This window comes from Typopeltis vanoorti, chromosome 22 (assembly GCF_054136105.1).
Source record: "Typopeltis vanoorti isolate ZY-2024b chromosome 22, IOZ_Tvanoo_1.0, whole genome shotgun sequence".
Lineage (NCBI taxonomy): Eukaryota > Metazoa > Arthropoda > Arachnida > Uropygi > Thelyphonidae > Typopeltis > Typopeltis vanoorti.
In genome coordinates, this window is record NC_143570.1 from 21,183,645 (window position 1) to 21,206,898 (window position 23,254).

General features: G+C 33.8%; 1 protein-coding gene across 2 annotated transcripts in view; it reads left to right on the top strand.

Moving 5' to 3' along the window:
* Positions 1–23,254, top strand: part of LOC150094204 (PEST proteolytic signal-containing nuclear protein-like) — a 170,608-nt gene that overhangs the window by 103,660 nt on the left and 43,694 nt on the right. For both annotated transcript variants that reach the window (XM_090412131.1, XM_090412132.1), the window contains exon 3: positions 14,117–14,191. In XM_090412131.1, the coding sequence (XP_090268257.1) occupies positions 14,117–14,191 (75 nt within the window). The remainder of the gene's footprint in view (positions 1–14,116; positions 14,192–23,254) is intronic.

Sequence of the window (23,254 nt, forward strand, 5' to 3'; positions counted from 1 at the left end):
GATATTAGAATGGTATAATTGGTAAGTGAACCTACCAGATTTAAAGTGACCAGTAGTGAACCCCAGGGATCAGTCCTTAGACCGTTGTTGATTTGGGAAGGACCTGACAAGAGCTGTTCAAATGTTTGTTGATTATGCAAAAATGGACAGAGCAATCAAGAATGCTACTGATATATACAATGCTTACAAAATGATTTCAATAGACTGGAACTATGGCAATTGATAATGGCCATTAATTTAATAATTGTGTTAAGTTTTAGTTTTTAAGTGTTAAGTTTATCACTTCAGTATGATGAGATTTCTAGTGGCAATATTATATTGGAATTATGCTACAAGAAACTGTGAGGCTAGGGATCTTGAAGATATGGTGAATAGAAAATTGAAGTTTAAAGGTCACATAGCAAAAATTGCAAATACAACTTGGAGGATAATTACAATGCTGAAATGAATATTGACATATAAGGATGAGGAAGTCGTTTTGCCTCTATAGAACGCTTTGATACAGCTGTACCTGAATTACTGTGCAGATTTTGTCTCCTAGGTTCAGAGAAGATAAAGAAGAGTAACTGATGTCGTCAAGATTAAGGAATGTAGATTATGAGGATAGATCAAGTATGTGGACTGTAGACACTGGTAAGCAGGAGAAGAGGATGGTATGATATCTATAAAATTTTTCATTATATGGAATGTGGACGAGAGAGAATGCATGGACATCTGTAGAAGTTAAGTTTGTGTGTGGTAAGACTCCCATGCATTAGTTTGGTCTCCTGCATTCCAAGGGAATAAAAATGCTGTTGAAGAATAGTTGCAAAGAAGAGCCATAGATTTTTTTTTTAATGTGACTTCTACCCATGAAAGGTAGTAAACCTCTAGGTATAGGACATTAGTACTGTGGGTAGGTGAAAGATTTATTTCTGTTTTTATATATTTTTGTAGACTTTTATTAATTTTTTTTACCTTGTCTGGAAACCCTGCTTTAGAGACCAAGCATTGAACTTTTTCAAGTCACTTCAGGCTTCCATAAACAGGACAGGGGTCTTATGCCATGCAGTGAAATTCATCTTCCACTTAAACAATGATATTGGAATTAAGGATAGATTGAGAATTTGTGGACTGCAGATGCTGATAAACATGAGAAAGAGGGATATTGTGCCTTGAAAGGGGGAGCACTTAAGCGACATTGAGGCCATCCAATGCAGTGTAACCCAGAGACTCTGGGGAGAGGACAAGGGGGTATCCATGGAAATTATGTTAGTGTGCTATTAAGAAAGGGGTGAGAGCTAGATTTTTCTCTCACAGAGCAGTGATTGAGTGAGTGCCTTTTCAAGTAGTGACTGCATTGTGTTGAGTTTAACAGAATGTATTGACAACTTGTATGAATTATATATGGGCCTTCCTTGATAAGTCCTTAACACTCTTGGAGGTCTTTGATGATTATTCAGTTTCTGAAATATCATTCACAGCTCTGATTAGCTTCCTTTTCCATCTGCGTGAACCAGAAAGTATTGCTTCATATTCTCATGTCAGTAATTGGCTCTGCTTTGTTGGTAGTCATGTTGCTGCACATTGTTGAAAATGAAATGATTATTTGGCAAAATTGGCATCTTGTAGGTACTGAGACTGTAGGATGTTATCCTTTTTTGAGAGAATTACAGGTAGCAGCTCAATGTTTTATAAGTACTCTCTTTCTTGTGGAAAAATTACAAATTTCACTTTGAAAATCATTAAACAGAAGACTTCTTTAAAATGCACAGTAAGGTTGATTCCTTACTTTTTCTGTTATTCTTGAAGTTAGCATTCAACTCTTGCATTGCATTTCAGCAAAAAGCAATGACTTGGAATAATTACTCTTCACTTCTGGAGTCAATAGAATTTATTTTTTACTTGAAGACAACCTTCAATCTAGAAACTCTAATGGAACATGAAATAAGCCACCAAGATTGTCTCATGCCAATCACTCGGCAGCAGTAGTAGCAGAAAATTCCTTATAGACTTGTTTTCCAAGTGTAAAGTGTTGTTATCTTAGTAACAATGTTTTGGGAGCGATGAAGGTATTATTTTGACAGTTTTTTATTTTTTTTAATCCAGGTTAGTATCAACAAGAAACAAAGCTCTGTAGAGAAAGAGACCCAAGTTGAAGTCATCACGAAACCTTATCTAACATTAAAATATGTTAGAAATTTCCTATTCAAAACTTCTGATTCAAAAGTCATGACTATGCATTTCTGATTTTACTGATAAATATATCAGTAAAATTTAAATAAAAAACGTTTTGTGGCTAAAGCATTCATGAAACAACAGGAAATTTATTAGTTTTGTTACATTAAGTAAAAATACATCCACTAATTTCACCACCTAAAATGGAAAGTAGAATGCTATATTTGGTTCATATATTTGATTTACTAAAAGGGTAAATATGTGAACCATCATAAATGAGCAATGTGAGAATGGGAAAAAATAATGTAGTAAAAGAATTCTCTCTGTTACTTTTCCCAGGTGCGAATAGAAATACTTTCATTACTGGACATAAATTATTAATAATTAACATTTGTGATGTTATGTGTGTGTCCTATAAGTTGCCGGTTAGAGCAAAGAACATTTGATCATATAAACTCTAGACATAATTTTAAAAAAAAACTTACGAGGAGAGTGAAAGATTTTTTTTTGCAAAATATAAATAACTAACAATAATAAACAGTGGCTGTATGCATTTGGTAACCCAGTAAATAACTGCAGCCAGCAGCTCCAATTATCAGGTGATTCAACTAGGCATTGCAGGAATTCATGTGAGTTAATGAAAGAGAAAATCATGTAAAATTTGTTGTGCCTGTTATGTATATATATTTCTATGTTTTATTTAATAATTTCACTTGGTTTTTTAAAAATTATGTTTTATTCACTGATGATCATTATACACTTAGTGTATATAGTAATATATACATAAATAGTTTGAGAATTGTCAGAATTATCCACCTTTTCATGATTCCTACAAATTGAATTTTTGTGATTAATAGATATCTCGCATATTCTAGTCTTTTGTTGAATCAATGGAAGGAATTCACTTATAATAATAGGATTCATTTTTATGTGGGATTAGCTAGAACAGACATAATTTTTATTATGTCTGTTCTTTTAGACAACAGGAAATATTCCATCCCCAACAGACACTATACTGCAAATGCAAGAAAAAAAACAAGTAGTTTTATTGTATCTCTAAGTACAGTACATAAACATTTACAGTGTATGTACTATATTTAGCAACAATTAATGTAACTAGAGACTCTGGAAAGACCTGTCATAATGAAAAACACACTCCTCCCACAAACGCTGTTCTGTGTGTATGCCAGGAACAGTTTCATTGTAGTGCCAAACGAAGAATCTAAACACATTTGTCCTAACATCCTCTTTCAAATTTTTGGTTGAAGAAAATACCTGATACGGAAGCAGTATACACTTTTAGGAAAGAAGTCAGCGGACCCCCCACCCACCCATCCCCCCATTGACAAAGTGCATCATGCCATCTAATGAGTCATTGTTTATAGCCAGTATAAATATGGGAATATGATGCTTCCAAGTCAGTGAAATGGCTGCAAGAAGGGAACTGACACAGCTTGAAAGAGGCAGATGCTTGGTGAATATTTCTTACCAAAGTGCATAACCCCAACTATGAAGTTAAGAGTTGGAAGTGTGTGATTGTGTGGTTCTGTTTTTCCTGGTTTAGTCTCGGACCTTTATGGCACTACAAACATTGAACTCCGAGAAGTATCTGAACGTTCTGGGCAATGCAATGCTTCCTGCTTTGTGATGTTTCTACAGAATTGACCATTGTCTCTTTCAGCAAGACAATGCACCATGTCATAAGGCTGCTGTTGTAACTGTGTGGTTTGTGGCCATGAACATCACAACTCTTGACTGGCATCTACAGAGAATCTCAACCCTATTGAACATTAACTGGTGTGTTGGGTGAGATCAAGAGACGTCTTGATCTCGCCCAACAATTACCTGCATACAGTAAGAATGGTCCAAAATTTCCACTGATTGCTGTCGTACATTTGTGGAAAGTCCTTGGTTTTTATTTAGTGATCTGCAAATGCATAATTAAATAATACCTTCAGAAGTCTGGAATAAAAAAAATCTTTTTTACAGCTTTTTTTTAACGTGGTTCCCACCCATGAAAGGTTATTAGTAAACCTATAGTACATTAGTATCATGAGTGGGCTAAAGATTTCTTTCCCCCATTTTTATCAATTTTATATATATATATGTATATATATATTTTTTTTTGTAATTTTTTATTTATCTAGTATCACATTAGCTGTTTTCCTGTTAGCTATCATATAGTCTATGACACTTTATATGACATGGGTTTCTTGTTTCCCTTATGGCAATCTTTATTCTTGAAAAAAGTATTAATAATTTTTAAGTTATACATGGGAAAATCCCTAAGTCTGTATCCATTTCTGTTGTATGTAGTTTCACCATTTGTTCCTGTATTTGTACCAAGTGGAACGTTTCCTGCTCTGGCATTGAAATCTTCCATTATTATTAGATAATCATTTGGGTTTGTTTTATCGTTTATTTTTTGCAATCTCAATAAAAGCATTATCTTTTCTTCCTGTGGGGCATAGACCCCCCTTTTCTTGCTCCAGTATTTGTCATGTGTGATATATATTTTAAAATTATAAAAACATTAATATCTTAATGTTTTAATTTTTAATATTAAAATATTACTCTTCTACATTGGAAGGTTTTCCACTTGGTTATACTATAAATTAAAGAAAGAATATATGAAAATATGATTTCTGCATTACTTCAACCTTGGTATCACCTCTAGGCCTGGCTCCCACTGATGAGATCTCAATAAAGGTTGAAAACAGTCTGGGTAGTGACCCTTCCCATAATGCATAGCATTATACATACCAGTAAGGATATATGCTTTGCATTATGGTATACTAAGGCAAGTAATGTGAAGGATAAGGATACACTAGGTATATTAATGACTATCAAGGAAGAGCCAACAGTTATTATAAAACATTCTAGATTTCTGTTATGGCATGCTAAAAATGTTTAACATATCCATGCCAGTTTTTGTAGAGTATTCCATGAATCGATTGGGGGGGGGGGGAATAAAGGATGTTCCCATAGTATAGTGCCTTAGCATGATAAGTTTTATCTTTCCAGGTTAAATAACTAGTGCATGATAAAAATAAGGCAGAAATGTAACAAAAACAACTAACCCTGGGTTAGTTATTTTTAATAATAACTAACCCAATGTTAGTTATTATGAAAAAATTATTATTATTAGGTTGTAATAGATATTTAATTGAACCTACTAATTTTGCCACATATGCTAATTTTTTCGTCTGGGTTCAGAAAAACAAACTAACATGTAATGATTCATATTGATTGCTTATTGTATAACTAAAAACCAAATATATAGGAACCGGTACACAAAAATGAAAGTGTTTGGTCAAAAAAAAAAAAAAATCAATATTCATCGTAAAGCAGAAATATCAAGAGGAAAGAGCTCTGAAGAGTGAAATAGTTCTCAAGTGCATAGATATTTTTAATATAAGTCAGAGGAAATCAATACTCTGAGAGAGGGAGTGCTAGGACTAAGTATTTTGTCAGTTTAAAGTAGGGGAAACCCTGTTGATATCAGCCATGAATACCAATGAGGTGATTTTCTTCTAGGAAACCACAATTCTAAGATTTAAATTCTGAATTGTTTCCATAGGCTAGGATATGACATTGTTTAGCAAGTTCAGAGGTACTTTTCTTGTATTTGGTTAGGATTGTTTTGACGGTAAGTAGATATGAGGGATAATTTTTTTTGTAAAATATTCAGAATGATCAAGAATAACAGTAGGATTATCTTTTTTGATGATAATTACATCATGGTCATGTAGTTGTCAAGTGCTGTGAATTCTACTATGAGATTCTAAGATTTAAATTCTGAATTGTTTCCATAGGCTAGGATATGACATTGTTTAGCAAGTTCAGAGGTACCTTTCTTGTATTTGGTTAGGATTGTTTTGACGGTAAGTAGATATGAGGGATAGACTTTTTTGATGATAATTACATAATGGTCATGTAGTTGTCAAGTGCTGTGAATTCTACTATGAGATAAATTTCTTTTTGGAGAAGGCATAAAATTTGCAGAGCATCTTCTCTTTATACTCAGTTATAAAGATACCTTAGTATGCAAAGTCAAAAAGAAAAACTTAAAAAAAAAAAAAAAGTCTACAACTTTTTTTATTCGCCAGAGATGGGTAGGCTCTTTTACCCTTAACTAATTTTTGCAAATTGTGGCAGCTAGTTTTTGCCTCATCCATCACAATAACTGAACACATGACTGGCAGTGATCTTTAAGGCATTGGGGAGGTGAGAGTATGAAGGATAACTATTGACATCCTAAAGCTTGATACTTGTTGGAAATAATACAAATTACATAGCCATTTTTTTCTGAGATGTGGAGTTAAAATCCCAGTTTTCAGAAAGAAATTTTTCCATACTTGCCTTTGCCAGTGATCGAGTAATTTTCAGGAACTAATTGAAAGAAAACATCTGAAAAAATTCCTTTGGTCAGCAACTAGCTTCAAACCCATAATGGTCTTTCTTCCGGTAGTCTATTCATAATAGCTCCTCACAGTATAAACAACACCAAGAGAGGAAAAAATACATTTATTAAAATTTACTAATATTTTGCTGGTTTTTTACCTAACATCTTGAGAGCACAGTTATAACTTTGACAAGCACACAGCACTAAACTAAATAATTGTAGAAAACACTTCATATCATAGTAAAGCAGAACTAAAGATTTTTGGCAGATTAATGCAACTGCACTTGTTGAGGTTGGGAGAGTGCTTTATAGCTGATGCTGATTCTAAAAATAGTCTCATGACGTTGCCAGGCAGATGATTGCAGATGTAATTTTTGTGTTCTTCAAAATGAATATTAACTGATCTATCAGTCCCCAAAGTAGGCTAAACTACATGCACAAATAACTTTACATGCTCAAGAATCTGCAAGAGTTGATCTTTAGAGAACACGTAGACAGTTAACTGAAGGAAAGATTTTGAAAGTGGCGTGGAATTGCAGAGAACTATTATTTTCCGATGTAACCTCTATATGGGATGAGATGGTTTGGTCATGTGACGAGGAGTCGCATGACCAAACATGTTTATGCAGGGGAAGAGAAAGCAGGGGCATCCAAAGAAGAGATGGGGGAAGCTGGTGGAGGAGACTCGTTAGATACAGTAATCCTACATAATTGGGATAAGTAGCAGAAGAAGATCCTCTATATGGGATGAAAATGATTTTGATTTGATCCTGTGTTAAATTGTGAATGAATGCAATTCACTAAGGAATGTTTCATAATTTAACAAGCTTAAGCACAAAAAGGAGAAATACTTGTATTTTGGTATAATTGTAAATAGCCTGTAAAACTTTAAGATAACATGATTAGTACAATTTTTGTGAGTATTCACGTGTGAAGTTCCTACTAAACTGTGTATTAACAATGAAAATAATATATATCTTGTCTGTTAGCAATGATAGAAAGTTTGTGAATTGTATATAACCAACTAGTAACACAAGGTCAAAGTATGCGGGTGAGATGCCTGAAGCAGTCACGTACACGTAGGGCACGTGGCATGCTGAAGTCTTCTTGGAAGACGCTACGGAAAGGCAAGACTCATGAGTACAAGAAAATAGCGTATCGGGTGAAAATTAAGTATTGCAGAAGGGTGCCGATAGGATTGATATTAAAGGGTTGAGATCCCTCCCCTGGAAAGTCTTATGTTTTCTCTCTCTCTGTGGTCAGATTTCTACTGGTGCCCTGGTCGAGGTGCGCATCGGCTCCGGTTTCAAGCATTATGATGAGCAGGTAGAAGTTTTCCTATGCAGCGGGCTACACAAGGGGAAGTAGCGGCTAGGTAACGAGCCGAATGGATGCAGTTTCATCTACGCGCCGAGAAATCTCTAGGCATAGCTGATTGATGTGTAATTCCAAGTGGACCAACCTAAGCTGATGAAATTCCCACCCACAACATAGAAGGAAGACAACATGCTGAGAAAAGGAAACAAAGAGATAAGCTTGATGAATCTTCAAGTTCGGTAAGGTACAAGCCTTTGATTAAGTTTTGTATGAAAGGAAGAATTTTGTAATTCAAGAATCGAGGACATTCAAAAAGATTAGAACTCTAATTAAGATTAAGGCAGGACTGTGATAAATAACCAAAGTTGATGAACATTTCAACCCAAGGGCTATGTCTAGTATATGTGATGACTGTTAATTATGTCTAAGGTGTGTTATAGCATTACCTAATCCTAACTGTTTTACTAATACCTTAAATGTTTTGTTGGTTAGAGAACTGAGAAAGTGAGCCGCCGGAAATTGAACAAGATTGTTCCGAAGCATTGATTATTGTCCAGTATATGTTGATTTCTTTTACTTTGTAATTTAGTAGTTTAGTAATGATTGAAAATTCTTTGTTGTGTAAAATTATTAATATGTTAAACCTTTTGCTCTTATTCATTTGGTTGCCTGAATTTAAGAATCTGATGCACCGCTCATAAAAGTTTCAGACCGAAGCGGGATATATAGGGAGTAGACTTTATAAAGGAGGGTCACGACTAGCATTAGAATTGAATTAGAAGGTATTATCATTTCAAAGTGGGGTATTTTAAGTATGACAAAGTAACTATCTGCCAGTCAGAGAGTTCACTCCTTGGTTGAAAGATATTTCCAATCTAGGGGTTCAGGGTGGTGCTGCAAAACAAATACATTTTCCCTGAACCTTAAAAAGGAGATAACTCCAGACATTTAGGAAAGGTCAGTCGCTTACTTGGCTACTTAAACAACAAGAGTGCACATAGAGCTCTATATCTTAAACTATTAATAAGGGGATTGTATGCAGTGCCGTATCTAAGTATAATATAGGGTTAAGGGAAGCAAGATGAAAGGTAAAGACAAAATATATGAGAACATAACAAAAAAAAAACATAACACCTGTTTGTTGGCTGCAAGAATGAGGGGGTGCCACTGACTAAAAAGGTGACCAAAGATCCTTAAGCTCAGTATTTTCATGTATTTTCTTAGGCTCTGTGTTTTTACATGTTCTGTAAAAACATTAGTACCTGCTATTCACCATCCATACAGCCTTGCTTCAAACTCACTACACCAACTTCTTATCTTATCTTACAGATTGCACTGCTGTGCTATAGATTTTGCTGCCTCATCTCTGGGATTGATATTTCAAAAATAATAAAATAATATATTTATTTATGGTTGTGGTGTGTAGTCCTTATCAACCTATTGGTTGGTAGCAGTGGCAGCCCGTACATAAGCACTGCGACACCTCCAAGGAAAAAATGAAAATTTTAAATTTTGTTTGTGTTGATAAATAACAATGATTACAACATTATATAAATGCAATACATGTTAAAGGTTACAGCTTATGTTTCAACAGTGATTGAATAGTTAATAATTAGAATTGTTCGATTAACGCTTTAGATTACGAAACAAATACACTGCCATCTAACGCAGTGTCAGAATTATTACTTTCGACCAATCGCAGCCAGACTCGTCGATATTCGTTTGCGCTTGTGATTGCACGTTACAAGACATTCTGACACTGCTTGGTTGGGCAGTGTATCGTATGCTTGCGCACATTATTTCTGTGAGATACAAAACTTTTATTATTGGTGTTTGTTCGTGGTGAGGGTGAAATATTTTAATAAAGCATTTTTTTAATATTAAATAAATTTATTTATTATTAAATTGGTTACTGATTAGGGAAAAAATAATTTATTATTTTAAAAAAAAAATTTGTATATGCAGCACCCTCATTTGAATTTTTCACCAGTCGCCACTGGTTGGTAGGGTAGCAGTATGCTACTTAACCAGGGAAGTGATTATGGAACAAGGTATTTTCCCATTGCCTTCCTTGCCCAGTAAGTATTTTATGACTATAGATGTGTGTGTTTACGGAGCTGGTTTGCCCATTTTGAGGGATGAAAAAACCAAGTTTCTGGGCAAAAAAAATCCGCCGCCTCTGTATGAGACCGGCTAACTCACCTTTAATTGAAAAGACTTGATAAAGGTTCCACACATTATGGACGGGAATCGAATCCAGGTCTTTCCAACCAAAAAGGGCTTTATCTATACTGACTGAGCTGTGTTTATTAGCTCCATGTATATTTATTATATAATTATATTTAAATAATTATAAATTATTAAATAATTCAATTAAATAATATATTTCAAAATAATATATAATATATCGTGACCCTGGTGGGAAGGAAATTATTAAAATTTGGTTTTTAGAATGTCTCTTAGGATATGTTTATGTTGCTCGGTTGTGGTTCTATTAGTTTTTTGAAGTTTAACTGATAGTAATAATTCTGTACATGCCAAATAAAATGCAGTGTTTTGGATCTCTGTTCAAATCTGCAACAGTGACAAAATAGGCAACCAAAATTGTCTGTAGTATGCTTTGCAAAAGAGCATAAAGTGTGGCACAATTTTTAATACATTCTTAGTATTTCTGTCAAAGTAGTATCATTCTGTAGTTTTATGAAAACATGAATTTGTCAGTGACATCATAGTTCTTGCAGAAGAGTTTTTTGATTTAATTGTTTTCATTGATGGAACCGTTTGAAAATAATTCCTCTCTGGCTTGATGAAAATTAAAGAAAATGGATGTTAGGATCATTTAAGTGTATTAGATCCTAAATTTTAGGATCTTAAATTTTTTACACACACACACACACACACACGTTAATCAGCTAAATAACATGTTAATGTTATTTAGCTGATTAACCAGTGTTAATCAGTTAATCAGCTAAATAACAGAAAACGGTATTCATTATTCTAGTTCAATCTACAGTCAAAAATAATTCTTGATCATGTTAATCAGCTAAATAACAGAAAACGGTATTCATTATTCTAGTTCAATCTACAGTCAAAAATAATTCTTGGTTGAATTATAATAATGAATAGCATTGCTTGCTAGATGTGAAATGCTAGTACAAAACACTTTCTTTTTTTAATGATTGCCTGCTTATTTCTGTATTTGTCATATCGTTTACTGGGTTATAATAATGATGATGTTTCCATTCTGGTGAGCTTAGTGTTATTTCTTATTTTAACGTCTATTAATCAACATTCAGTGAATGCCTACAAATTTTTTTGGACAGTTATAGTAATCTCAGTGATATCTTTCATGATATGCATTGAGAAATGAGATGGTTTGATAAATATTGGAATATACTTGAGCTTGTTGGTAAATCAGGCTATTTACTTTAATATATATGCTTGTAAAGATTCTACTTTATGTGAGACCAATATTGCATTGATTTCTGTCCATTAAAAAAGATACCCTGCATTCTGAATATGATATTTGGATGAAATATATAAACTAATTCATTTAATGAGGAATTTTTCTGGAAAGCCATATTAGTGTTTTTATAAAATCTACCAGCAGATTAAAAATTAACCAGCTTTGTGAACATCAATAATGCCAAAACAGACATTAACCTTTTTGAAAAAATGTAAAGTATTTTCTTTAATTTTCCCAGGAATTATATTCCTGTTTTGTCCTTTATCCAGTTGTTAGCAAACAAATAATGCACATCAAGTATCTTCATGACTAGGCTACTTGTATATAAAGGCTGATGACTTCAGATAACAGTATTGGATAAGGATTAAACAAGAACTTAATTTCTTGGCAGGTTTGATTTAATCTATAATGAAGTGAAAAATTTTCTATATTAATTTCTAAAAAAATTATAAATTCTAAAATTTTTATTAAATTATTTGAAATAATAAAATTATTATTTCTAAAATAATTTCTAAAAATTATAATTACTATCCATTGTGATATTTCTGTATTAATAAGTTAGATCTTTGGTTATAGATATTCTTAGATATTTGAGTTGTGGAATTATAAAATATTGTGTTTGGACTCATATCTGATACAAATACATCCTTGAGATTACAGAAAAAATGATCATTTGAGAGATTATTCTTTTCATTATGTTCTCTGTTTATTAAGTTTTTTTTTTTTTTGTTATATCGCTTATTGATGGATTTGGGAATTATTGTTCAATTTTTGGTAATTCTTGATGGGATAGTGTAGTATGCTAGTACTAATCCTGGCATGATTTATTGATTTTGTTTATCAATTTGTATAATTTTTTTTTCATCATGATTTTCTTTGATATGGGAAATGGAATTCGTATTAATTGGTACTTTTTTATTTTGGAAATTATTGCTATTTTTATTTGCTAGAACTTTTTTTATGTGGATTTTTTAGATTATCTTTATATGTCCCCCCCCCCTCCCCCATAAAATGTTACAGGCAAAACCCCAAGTCTGTTTCATTGTACCTACCCATAAAATGAGAAATAAAATTATAAAAATATCTGCTGCCTAATGTCCAGGTAATTGATGACTTAATTACTGGCCATTTGGTAGCAGATATCACATGACAAAAATGAATGAGAATTTATTGAACTGTTGCAATTCTACTTTCTCAAGCAGCATGTGAAAGAAGGAACTTGAGGTAAAGAGTTAGACTTGATCATAGCATCAGAAGAGGTCTCAGATAAGAAGGTGAAGTGATCATGCCTGGAAAGTATGGCTGTACCCATCAGGGTAATTTGGTGATTCGTTTCTGCGTCCCCAGGCCTACAGTAGCCTTGTCATATATGTCATCCTGTTTACCTTCACTTCACACAAGATAGCCTCAAACTCACTATTCCATGGGTGGTGTTTCTATCCCCTAATTGAACTAAAATTATCAGATGTTGTTAGTAGTATCCCCACTCCAACCCATCATCTCTTCTGTTCTTAAAAATACTGTACCCTTTACACTTGATCTAGTTACTACATCTGACTGAGAACTCGCCTTCATTAATGCAAATAATCTTAGGCCAAAACACATTCACCAAGGCAATGAACTCCATTGCTTGATGCTCCTGACTTTTGTATATTTACATCTACAGTCTGCTTGACCCAGTTGGGCAGGTTTCTTTTTTTTCGTCCCCAGACACACTCAAAGTCTGAACCCAAAGGCATTCATTTCCATGATTCATATCATTATCATATTTGCATAACTAGCTGAATTTACACATATTCTCATCATTCCTCCTATGATGATCTAGTTTTTCTTCATTAGAGTCATTAACTAATTTCTCCATGCTCTTGATGCCAAATCCACTCATGTGCAGGCTGTCTCTCTTATACACATCTTCTGTACCATCAAACTTACACCAAACATCCAAAAATTTACACTCATCTCTTCTACACAGCCTGTGTATTGAATCATTTGCTATCATAACCCTCTTTTATCTTGGTAATAAGCTACCAATTTTCACTCTTTTCTTTTGTGCTTCTTCAATCTTTTCGTATCCTCTCTCATACTGTATTTATCAATTCTTAAATCATTAGTTACAACAAGTGCTACATTCTTCTTTACTTTTCTTTTTTGTTTCTTAATTACATTTGTCATATCTAATTTTTGCCCCAGGGAAGATCTAAGTCGTGACCCCCATTGGCAAGCCCAAATTTCATCAGCGAGTCACCATACCAAATTGCTTCTTTTTTTTTCTTACATTCTAGTTGACCTACCTTATTGTTCTTATTATTATTCATTTTTATCTTATCTACTTCAATGCTATCTGCGTCTTCCTTTTCTGCTTAGTTTCTTTAAACACTTTCCTAATTAGTTTTCAAATGAACATTGCAAATGTCAGGTTATCCTCACTTATCAGCAATGGCACTGAAAAGCTTCTCAGTGGGAAAAAAAGTTCACATCTCCTGCATCTATATTAACTTGTGTGTTAGAGGCTAGTTTTTTGTTCTGATTGGTTTTGGAGCCATGTCTAAGATTCTAAAATTAACTGTATATATTCAAATATATTACTAATTACAATAAATCTGAAAAATAAGCAATCTTACACGAGCTTTGTAAAAACATGCTCACACTAACAATTGCCTTGAATCAGATTCCTGAATTATCCATAAAATAAATAAAATAAAATAAAAATTCTATTCTATGTATTTTATTTATATTAGACATATGTTTTACATCTGCAATTTTCATTTCAGAAATCCAAGGAACAGGTTCCCACATTAAGAAAAACAAGTGCCTCTGTTGCAGAAGCTTTCAATCAAGACAGCGATGTGAGTATTATTGATTTTGAAATTTTTATTAATACTTTAAGTTTATTGTTAGTTATAAGTAGATGGCATCTGTTGCTCTGATTTGAATAAATGTTATTTTGGTGCTATCTTAAATTTCTCCAAGTTTTAAATATCAGTAACCAAGTGTACTCTTCCAGAATTCTGTATAAATACTGTGCGAAAATACTTTAATTTCAGTTTTATGTGAAAACATTGGATGTCACTTTGGGGGGGGGTGTCACAGCTAGATAATTAGGAAGGGAGGGCTTTCATATAGCCTTTTTTTTTTTTTTGAGGAATGCAGAAAACTGACTGTTGCTTTTATATAATGCCCGATCTTTACCTTCTCGTGGTTCACCCTATGAGCAGGTACCTACCTGGATGAATAAATTAATCAGCAGTGTTACGGATTTTACAAACCAAATTGTATTCTATATTGGCTTAAACTAAAAATCTGGTACATGTTGAAATTTCATATTGGCTAGGATGTCACTGGATTAAACAGAGCAGCCACTGTTTATGACAAAGAACCATGGCAAACACCAAGAAGTCAGCTCCTAGGAAAAACTCAGCATCAGCAGATGTTGAGATAGGTCCCATTAGTTTAAGGAGTATCAACAGCAAAAAGAGGAAAGGACAAAAGTACCATATTGACTTAATTGGTTACTGAAACAAAGGAGAGAAAAAACGAGTGAAAATCTTCTAAATAATAAGATGTTATGTTCAGGCAGTGGTGATCAGGGAAAGGGAGAAGTAGCTATAATATTCAACTCTATACGTGACGATAGCTTCTTGAATGGCAGGCAATATAAAGTAGGTGATATTGCCAAACATCAAAATGGGGAAATTGGACAGTGAGACTTACTTTTGCTGTGACCCTACTTGGAAGATGTGGAAGAATTTTTCAAGTCGTTAGCAAAGGCATCTGGCATAAATGAAAAGCTGATACTTGTAGAAGACCCAAACAGTGGGGTAGGAAATGAATATATGACACATTGAAATTTTTGGGATAAAAATTTGGAGAAAAGTGCAAAGATAATAATCATAAGTATCTGCTAGGTTTCTTCTCAGGACATGGACTAGTCATCACATATTCTCTCTTCCAACATAAAGATCTTCACAAATTTAGAAAGATAAGTTTTGTGTAAAAATAGCTAAATCTTGGGAAGGCCTGGTAAAGAATATACAGAAGATATAAATATCAGAAAAATAGTAAAATATTGTGAAGGCTATTGAAAAAGCTTAGAAATGGAGGAAAGAATAAAGTAAAAGGAATCAGAGATGAAAACAATGACAGTAATCACTGAAGATGAAGATATTCCAGATATCTAGTGTAATTACTTTGAAAGATTAAGTTACACAAGAAGTGAGGGAATGATGGTATAATGAAGAGGCATGCAATCAGGAGTGTATATCAATACTTGAGGTTAATAAAAAATAAAATCAGAAACTTGACATGTTGCAAGGCAGCTGGAGTAAATGATATTAAACCAGAAATGCTCTCAACCATGGAAGTATAAAGCTTTTGCAGTGGTTATGCACAGTGTAGCTCAGAAAGGCTGGTCAGAAAATTGAATTCCAGAAGATTAAATAACAGCTCTTATGGGACCGATATATAAAAAAAGGGAAAAACTGAATAGCAGAATTAGAGAGAAATTTCCCTACTGATTGTTCCAGGTAAGATTTATGCAAGCATACTTCAGAAGAAGCTAAGAATCATTGTGAAAGAGAAACTTGGGGAAAACAAGCCAGATTCAGTGAAATCAGGATAGTCTGCATCACATTTTCACTTAACGACAATTTGTTCAGAAATCATAGTATATGACAAGGTGCCAAAAGGAAAGTTCTTCAAAACACTATATTGATGGCGGAAACAGGACATTGTACTGATATGTATAGTCAATGTTTAAGATGCAAATCAATCAACAGCTAAATGAAAGATGGTTTGATGTAAAATCATATATAAGACAGGGTTAGCACTATTTTCACTGTTGTCCATCATCTAATATAATCCCATTATTAAGGAAAATGACATTAGGACTAATTTCCAAAATAGTAGATAGCTCTACTATTTTATGCACGTCTTCTTCTTGGCTTCCCATATTAGTCAATTCTTTGCCTGTAATGTTTTCAAGGGTTTAAAAAGTCTTCTTCCCATCTCCTAGGTCTTCCTCTTGATCGGTCTCCCTTTGGTTTATATTGCCAAGAAATATTTGGCCATCTGTCCTCATTCAATCTTTCCGTGTGTTTTTACTAGTTCTTTCTATAGTTTGTGATGTCTTCTGTTATGTTAATTATGGACAACTGTTTTCTTATTTCTTCATTTGTTATCTCATCTATTCTTTTATAGCCTGCGAAGCAGTCTTAGGAACTTCATTTCTGCAGCTTCCGTCTGTCTTTTATCTCGTTCTCCCCAAGTCCATGTTTCACTGCCATATTTCAGAATTGGTTTGGCTATTATTTATTATAGTTTTATTTGGGTTGTTCTAGACATTTGTTTACTGCAGTGTTTATTCAAAGTTCCAATGACTGCTAGGAATTTTTGCTTTTTATGTGCAATGGTGATTTCTCCAGTGGGACTTAATCACAAAGGCAAATGTTTTTTTTTTTTAATTATTGTTTAAATAGAGAATTTGGCGATCTGAACAATGGCTACAAGTTACACATAGTTGCAGATCCTGTAATATATGAACAAAATCAGAAGAACAATATACTTTGAGTAGTAACATTAATCAGCATCTTCAGAGCACAAATTACAACTGTTGCAGAATTGATTCACCTTTTAGGAGCTGGATAAGAGTAAGGTTAATACAAAGAATTCAAACTAAATGTGGACTGTCTCCCAGATCTTAGCACTTAGTGCAGCCATGCTGATGAGGTTAAGAGGGTGTTTTGTGGTTGATGCTGATTCTAAAAATTAGCCCTTGGGACTATTATGACTTCTGTGCAGCACAATTTGCCAGTCCTGACTTGCCACACAGATGATCACAAATATAGTTTGTGTTCTTCAAGGCAGATGCAATATATATATCCACCAATTTTTCAAAATTGTCCTAGTTGCAGACACAAGGAACCTTAGTCCGGGATTTGTAAGAGAATGAGTCTAATTTTTTTGGAAAACAAGTGAAAGTTGCTTGCTGGATATGTATTTTGAAAGTCAAAGATTATATATATAATCATCATGCCACTTCCAAAATATATAAACTTCAGTACTTCTTCAGATATAAGGAAAGGGAATCATTTTGTTTCTTATGTTTTAAGTGTGAGCAGGATAGAGGGGGATAACATGTAATATTTTATCTATTTTATAGGAGATGTAGCCATAGGCTTAAAAAAAAATCAGTCCAGGGAAAGAGATTTCACCCACAACATGGGCAGATGAGATTAGGTCCATTTTGTGGGAGAAAAGGCAAGATTGCATTTTGGTAGCATTTTGAAGAATTATATAGAGATCAGTGCTGCAGGTTCGATTCCCGTTGTAGACGTGAGGAATTTGAGGATCTTCCTCAGGCATAGCCAAGTTAGCCGGTCTTGGGCGCGGTCAGTAGGGTTTTTTCCGCCAGTTTATCTGGCGTTTTTCATCCCGCAAACAGGCAAACCGGCCCCGTGAACATACGCCTCTACAGTCAAAAATATATCCCCCCCCCAGCGGCAGACCAGGCGACGGGTCGGTTGGGAGTAGTACTAACAAGAAGTCGCATCTAAAAGTAACACGCGGACCCTGCATAGGAAGCGGGAATAACGCGTAGAAGAAGAAGATATAGAGATCAGTGCTTAAGGCACAGGTTGCTGGTGATCTTGAAACTTGACTGAAGTTGATTAACATAACCATTTATATTGATCTACTTCTTATTGATTATATAATGAACTGTCATTGGATATGTTTTTTTTTTTTTTTACTGAACAGGTTCTTATCTTCAGGTGTATTTATTTGGTAATTCAGTATGTTGTGTACTTAAAAATAATTTTTCAGATATTTAAAAAAAAAAAAAAAAAAACAGACTAAAATGTCTTTTCAGCCATTGCATTTTCAGTATATCACCATCATATACTGATAATGCAGTGCTTGTGTCTATCCTCAGCAGGTGTACAGTTCTATTAAAATAGAACTACATGAAAAGTTCTATCATTACTAGCTTCCTATAGACAATTTTTTAGTAGTTTGTCTTTATTGTTGATTTCTATACCAAATTTATTACAGCAGTTATTCAACTTAGGAAATCCTACAGAATTATACTGGATTTATTTAGGAGTATAACATCATCTGTGTTGATTTGAAGTTTGCTGATTTCTGGTCAAATATCTACTCTAGTCACGTTTAAGATTTTTTATTTCATTTTCTACACTATGCTGTTATAGCAATATTTCAAAGTGATTATTCCAGACATTGATCTTTAGTTTTCATGTCACCTTTACTGTCTTTGATTCCTTCTGCAGTGGTTTTTCGAACATTTCTAAGCTTTTTTAATAGCTTCCAGCAGGGCTCCAGAAATACAAATCGATTAGCCAAAAAAAAATTTTTTTTTATTCACTCAAGGTATCAATCTACTTTATATAAATATTGTTATAGGTGATGTTATAAAACATTAAATGTTATGAAGAGAAATAATAAAAGTAGGTAGCCCGCTTATTGGAGGACTGAAGTGACTTGAAAAAGTTCGATGTTTGGTCTGTAGAGTAAGGTATCTGGACTATGTAAAAAATAAATAAAAATCCAAAATAAATCTATAAAAGCAATAAAAATGGAGGAATCCTTAGTCTGCCCACTCTATGAACGTACTATAGATTTACAAATAAATCTTTCATGGGTGGGAGCTACATTTTAAAAAAAAAACACTTGCTGTGGAGCCAGAATCACTCACTTTTGGCACACACTTTGACTTGCCTTTGCAATATAATTTAAATAACAATATTAAAAAGGCTTTTCATTATCTAAAATGTCCAAGTATTTAATTACACTATGCTAATTCATGTTATGAGATGCAAAAATAAGCTTAGGGATAAAGGTGGGAGAATGAGATGTATAGATTTACTATAGTATTTAATGAAATTCTGCCAGTTTAAATTTTTGTGTTTATAATTACCAGTTTATTTTGTTAATACAATTGTGAGAAAATCACTTTTTTTTTTTTTTTTAATAATATTGTATATCACATATCCATACCACACACACAAGGTTAATATTGAACCAAATGAATGCATTGATTTGATTATAAAATTTAATGTTGGATATTTAATTTCCATTAATAATTTAAATGTATTCATGATATGAAAAACTTATTTTGCTAAAAATGTACGAGATTTACTGTTTTCAAGTCAAGTGCCATAACAATAGCACATAATGGCAGCTCATTTTTCTAGCTTCATTACTGAAACAAAAACCATAAATATGATACGTAGTGGGGGTGGGGGGGGTGCATGGAATGAGAATTTTGTATAATACTGTTATGAGAGAAATGAGGTGGACTTTTAGCAGATATTTATGAAGTTTTTCATATCGAAACAAAAAAGTTATGTTATGATACCGACACAGCTATTGAGAGAAGAAAATATGGCAGGTTGAGTTTTTAATTGCTATTTATTGTTTGTGGTCTTTCATATGGAATGGTGGGGAGTGAAAATTATTCACGGTTTGGTTCTTGTTTCCAAACTTTCATTTTTTTCTTGAATAATATTGTATATTTGAATAGAGTTCACCTCTGAAAGCTGCCAAACTCTGTTTCTTCTTTCTTACATGCTTTTCTTTTCAGTATATTCAGTTTTACCTTTCTCAAAACTCAATCATTTCCTATTTCAAATCCTCTGTATACTGTTGTGTCCTCTATCAGCATGAAGATAGTTTTCAACAATAACATAGTCAGTGAGTCATTTCTTATTTCATGTATCCTCTTTTCCATATGAATTTGTTCACATCTTTATATTGGAAAATGGTTGTTAGTAATGACTAGTCTAAATGTCCTGAAAGAAATCCAGCAGTTATTTATTACTTATTATTATCACTAGCTTTTGCTCTTGTCTTTGAACATTTCCATATATCTGGTATTCATTTCCTGCTCTGCTGTTTAAATATCCATCAATCTCCCCCCCTCCTTTTTTGTGTGTGTGTGTCAGCTGCTTTCTCTGATTGCCTCGAACAGTCCCTTTTCTTCCTTAGTAGATGACTATAGGTTAGATGAGTATAGGTACAAATAAGTCTCATTGTTCAGTTCCCCAGTCTGATGTTTGGCCAAACTACTTGAATATAATATCTTGGTTGCTTAGAAGAATTTTGCTGTTTTTTATCATCTTTGCTTTGGTAAGGTTTGTTATGTTAATCTGGTACTTATTCAGTTATTCTACTTGCTCCATTTCTTTTCCATTGGCGTTTATTGTGTGGATGCTGCCAGTGTCTAACTCTGCTGGTTTTGAATTTGAGTTTGTTCCAGTAGCCAATTTTCCCTGTTTGTCTAGATTCCTTGACAAAAACAATAGTGGGCCTTAATTAACTGAGCAACACCCCAACCGGCATGAAATTCAGATATAATATACTATCATTTTATTTTTGTTTAAATCAGTAAGAATATAATTTCGTTGGCTGCATCCCAAATTACTAGTCCATTCTTGTTCATTCAGTATCCTACCTACTAATGGGATACAATGAAAAGACAAAAATTGGATATTGGGAAAAAGCCCTAGATAGTTTGCATTCCATAAAGGCTGTATGCATAATGTTTGTGTGAATTCAGTATAAAAAATATTAAAACTATGGGTCAAGCTTGTACTAGCATTTAGTGAATCAGATATACACACACAAAAGGATCAGAAGTATGGGAAAACTTGACTTGTCCATGAACAGTTTGAATTAATAGAGGTTCTCCAAGGAAAATTTCAGCAGCAAATTTCCTTGCACACAATCACAAAGAATGACAATTCATATGTTTCTTCAGCCATGCCTTACCTTAGATATATTCAGTCTGTTAAAGCTTTGCCAAATACACCAGTGATTTCTTTTGCTAGCATTAATTACCTAATGATGAAAAAGGGCATACATACATACTGTTGCGTCGTATATCTCTGATATTGATATATCGAGGCAATATAATTAACTTTATTCTTTCCTACTTCAGCCGCTATATCAAATTCTATCGCATGTACCTCTTTGTTAAGTCGGTTGCGTCATTGTTATGTGATCTTCATTAATTTTAGTCTTATCGTTATGTCTCGCTTCTTTTATAACTTTTCTTACGTAATTTAACCTTTTAAGGGCCACCAGAGATTACCTGTTCCCTGAATTCTATGAGTTATCCCGGTCACTCAGCCAAAATTTATTTTTTATCTGCGCCAGCCTGGGTCTTAAAGTTAGAGATAAACTTAACCTTTAGGATAAACATAGATTATCAGGTGCCACTAATAATGTTAACTGAATTCTTAGAAGTCTTGGGTTCTCTGGCTTATTTTATTTGCAGTCGTGCCCTACTACTTTCAGTTGGGGTATTCACGCACACACACAATCACAGGTTCGAAGTTTTATGAAGGGTCAGTCATCATGATCAGAAACATATGTAAGTAAGAAATCAAAATATTTATTAAACTCATTATATAATGCCATACAAGTTAAAGTAGTTATCAAATCTAATTTAAGCTTCTACCATTCTTTCACTCTCTCACTCTTAAAACCATTATGCATTGACTTCAAAATGTTAGCAAATTCAATAACTCAATATATAATACATTCTTAATTACAGCTCAATTGGACATTTAGGCATTTTAGCACATAAATAATCTCTCTCGGATTAATTACGACAGAATCTCTATCTAACTGAAAGTTCTTAAAGTTTATTTCAAAAGCATAGTCATTTACATAAATCTTAGTTCTTCACTCTTTCTTCCATTACAAATTTTAAGATGCATTCTCTTAACACTGTTAGTCAATTCTCAAAAGGGGCTAGAACAAGTGAAAGTACTTATCTATTCTTTATCGATTTTCTTCCGTCCTTCCTTCTTTGTTACGACTCTGGTTGTCTCGATCTTATCGCCACATGGGTTACACGTGCTCGCCTGAGCTGGGTGCTGTCTCTCTGCTAAGGTTTTACGTCGATGACCTTCTCATTGACAGCCTACGGTTGATCTTGCTGAAATCTGCTGCGGTGTCATGCTGGAACGTTTTGTAAGTCAGCCCTCAAAAATGAGAGCTGAGCTGCGATGAACTCTTGGAGCACACGAAGAGAAATGCAGGAACAAGAAAAAACGGGGCGATTTACTTCCATGTCGTGGGTTTTATACGCTCCCCCTAGAGCGGCACCTTTCCGAGTTTGAATTTCTCTTATCGTCTCACCCATTGGTCTCAAGCTGGGTGACTTCGCCGATCAACATACGGGACTTCTTGTTTCTGGGAGCATATGCGTCATGATGTCGTCTTCTCAGATGTGATGCCTGCGGGTGCTTACGCTGCTCTTATAGTATTAGGGCGATCTTTGCCCTATGTTGCTGAATAATAAGTATTCTTTCATTTATAATATTTCACTAATGATTTCTCTTATATCTACCCCTTTTGCTGACTTACATTCATGCTAGACATATAGATACATTAATTTAAATTCACATAATTCACAGTTTATCATACAAGATGTTGTTAGAAAAAAAAAACATAGTTACATTGCGCTAAAAGATAAATATGCATATATATTTTTTGTTGATTGTTAGATTCTGGAATGGTGACGTCATGTAAAATTTGAAGTCGCCTATTTCAGATCTAACAATACATACATAGTGCCTGTATGATGCAATTGGAGGAACGATCATACGTTGCACCTTTGATTCAGAAAAACGCTAAAGTTCGATTCTTGTCGTGACGGGGGAATCTTTATATGAAATTTTTCAGTTGAAGGTGAGTTAGCTGATCTCATACAGAAATAGCAGGGTTTTTTCATCCCACATACAGACAAATCGGCCTTTAGGACACTTGGTTTACAGACAGAAAATACTAGTAGTTGTGAGCAGTAGATGATAGAGATGGAGAGTTGTAGAGTAGGTGCCCTTCCTCATTGAGTCTTTGGACTCCTTGGACGTGCCACAATATAATGA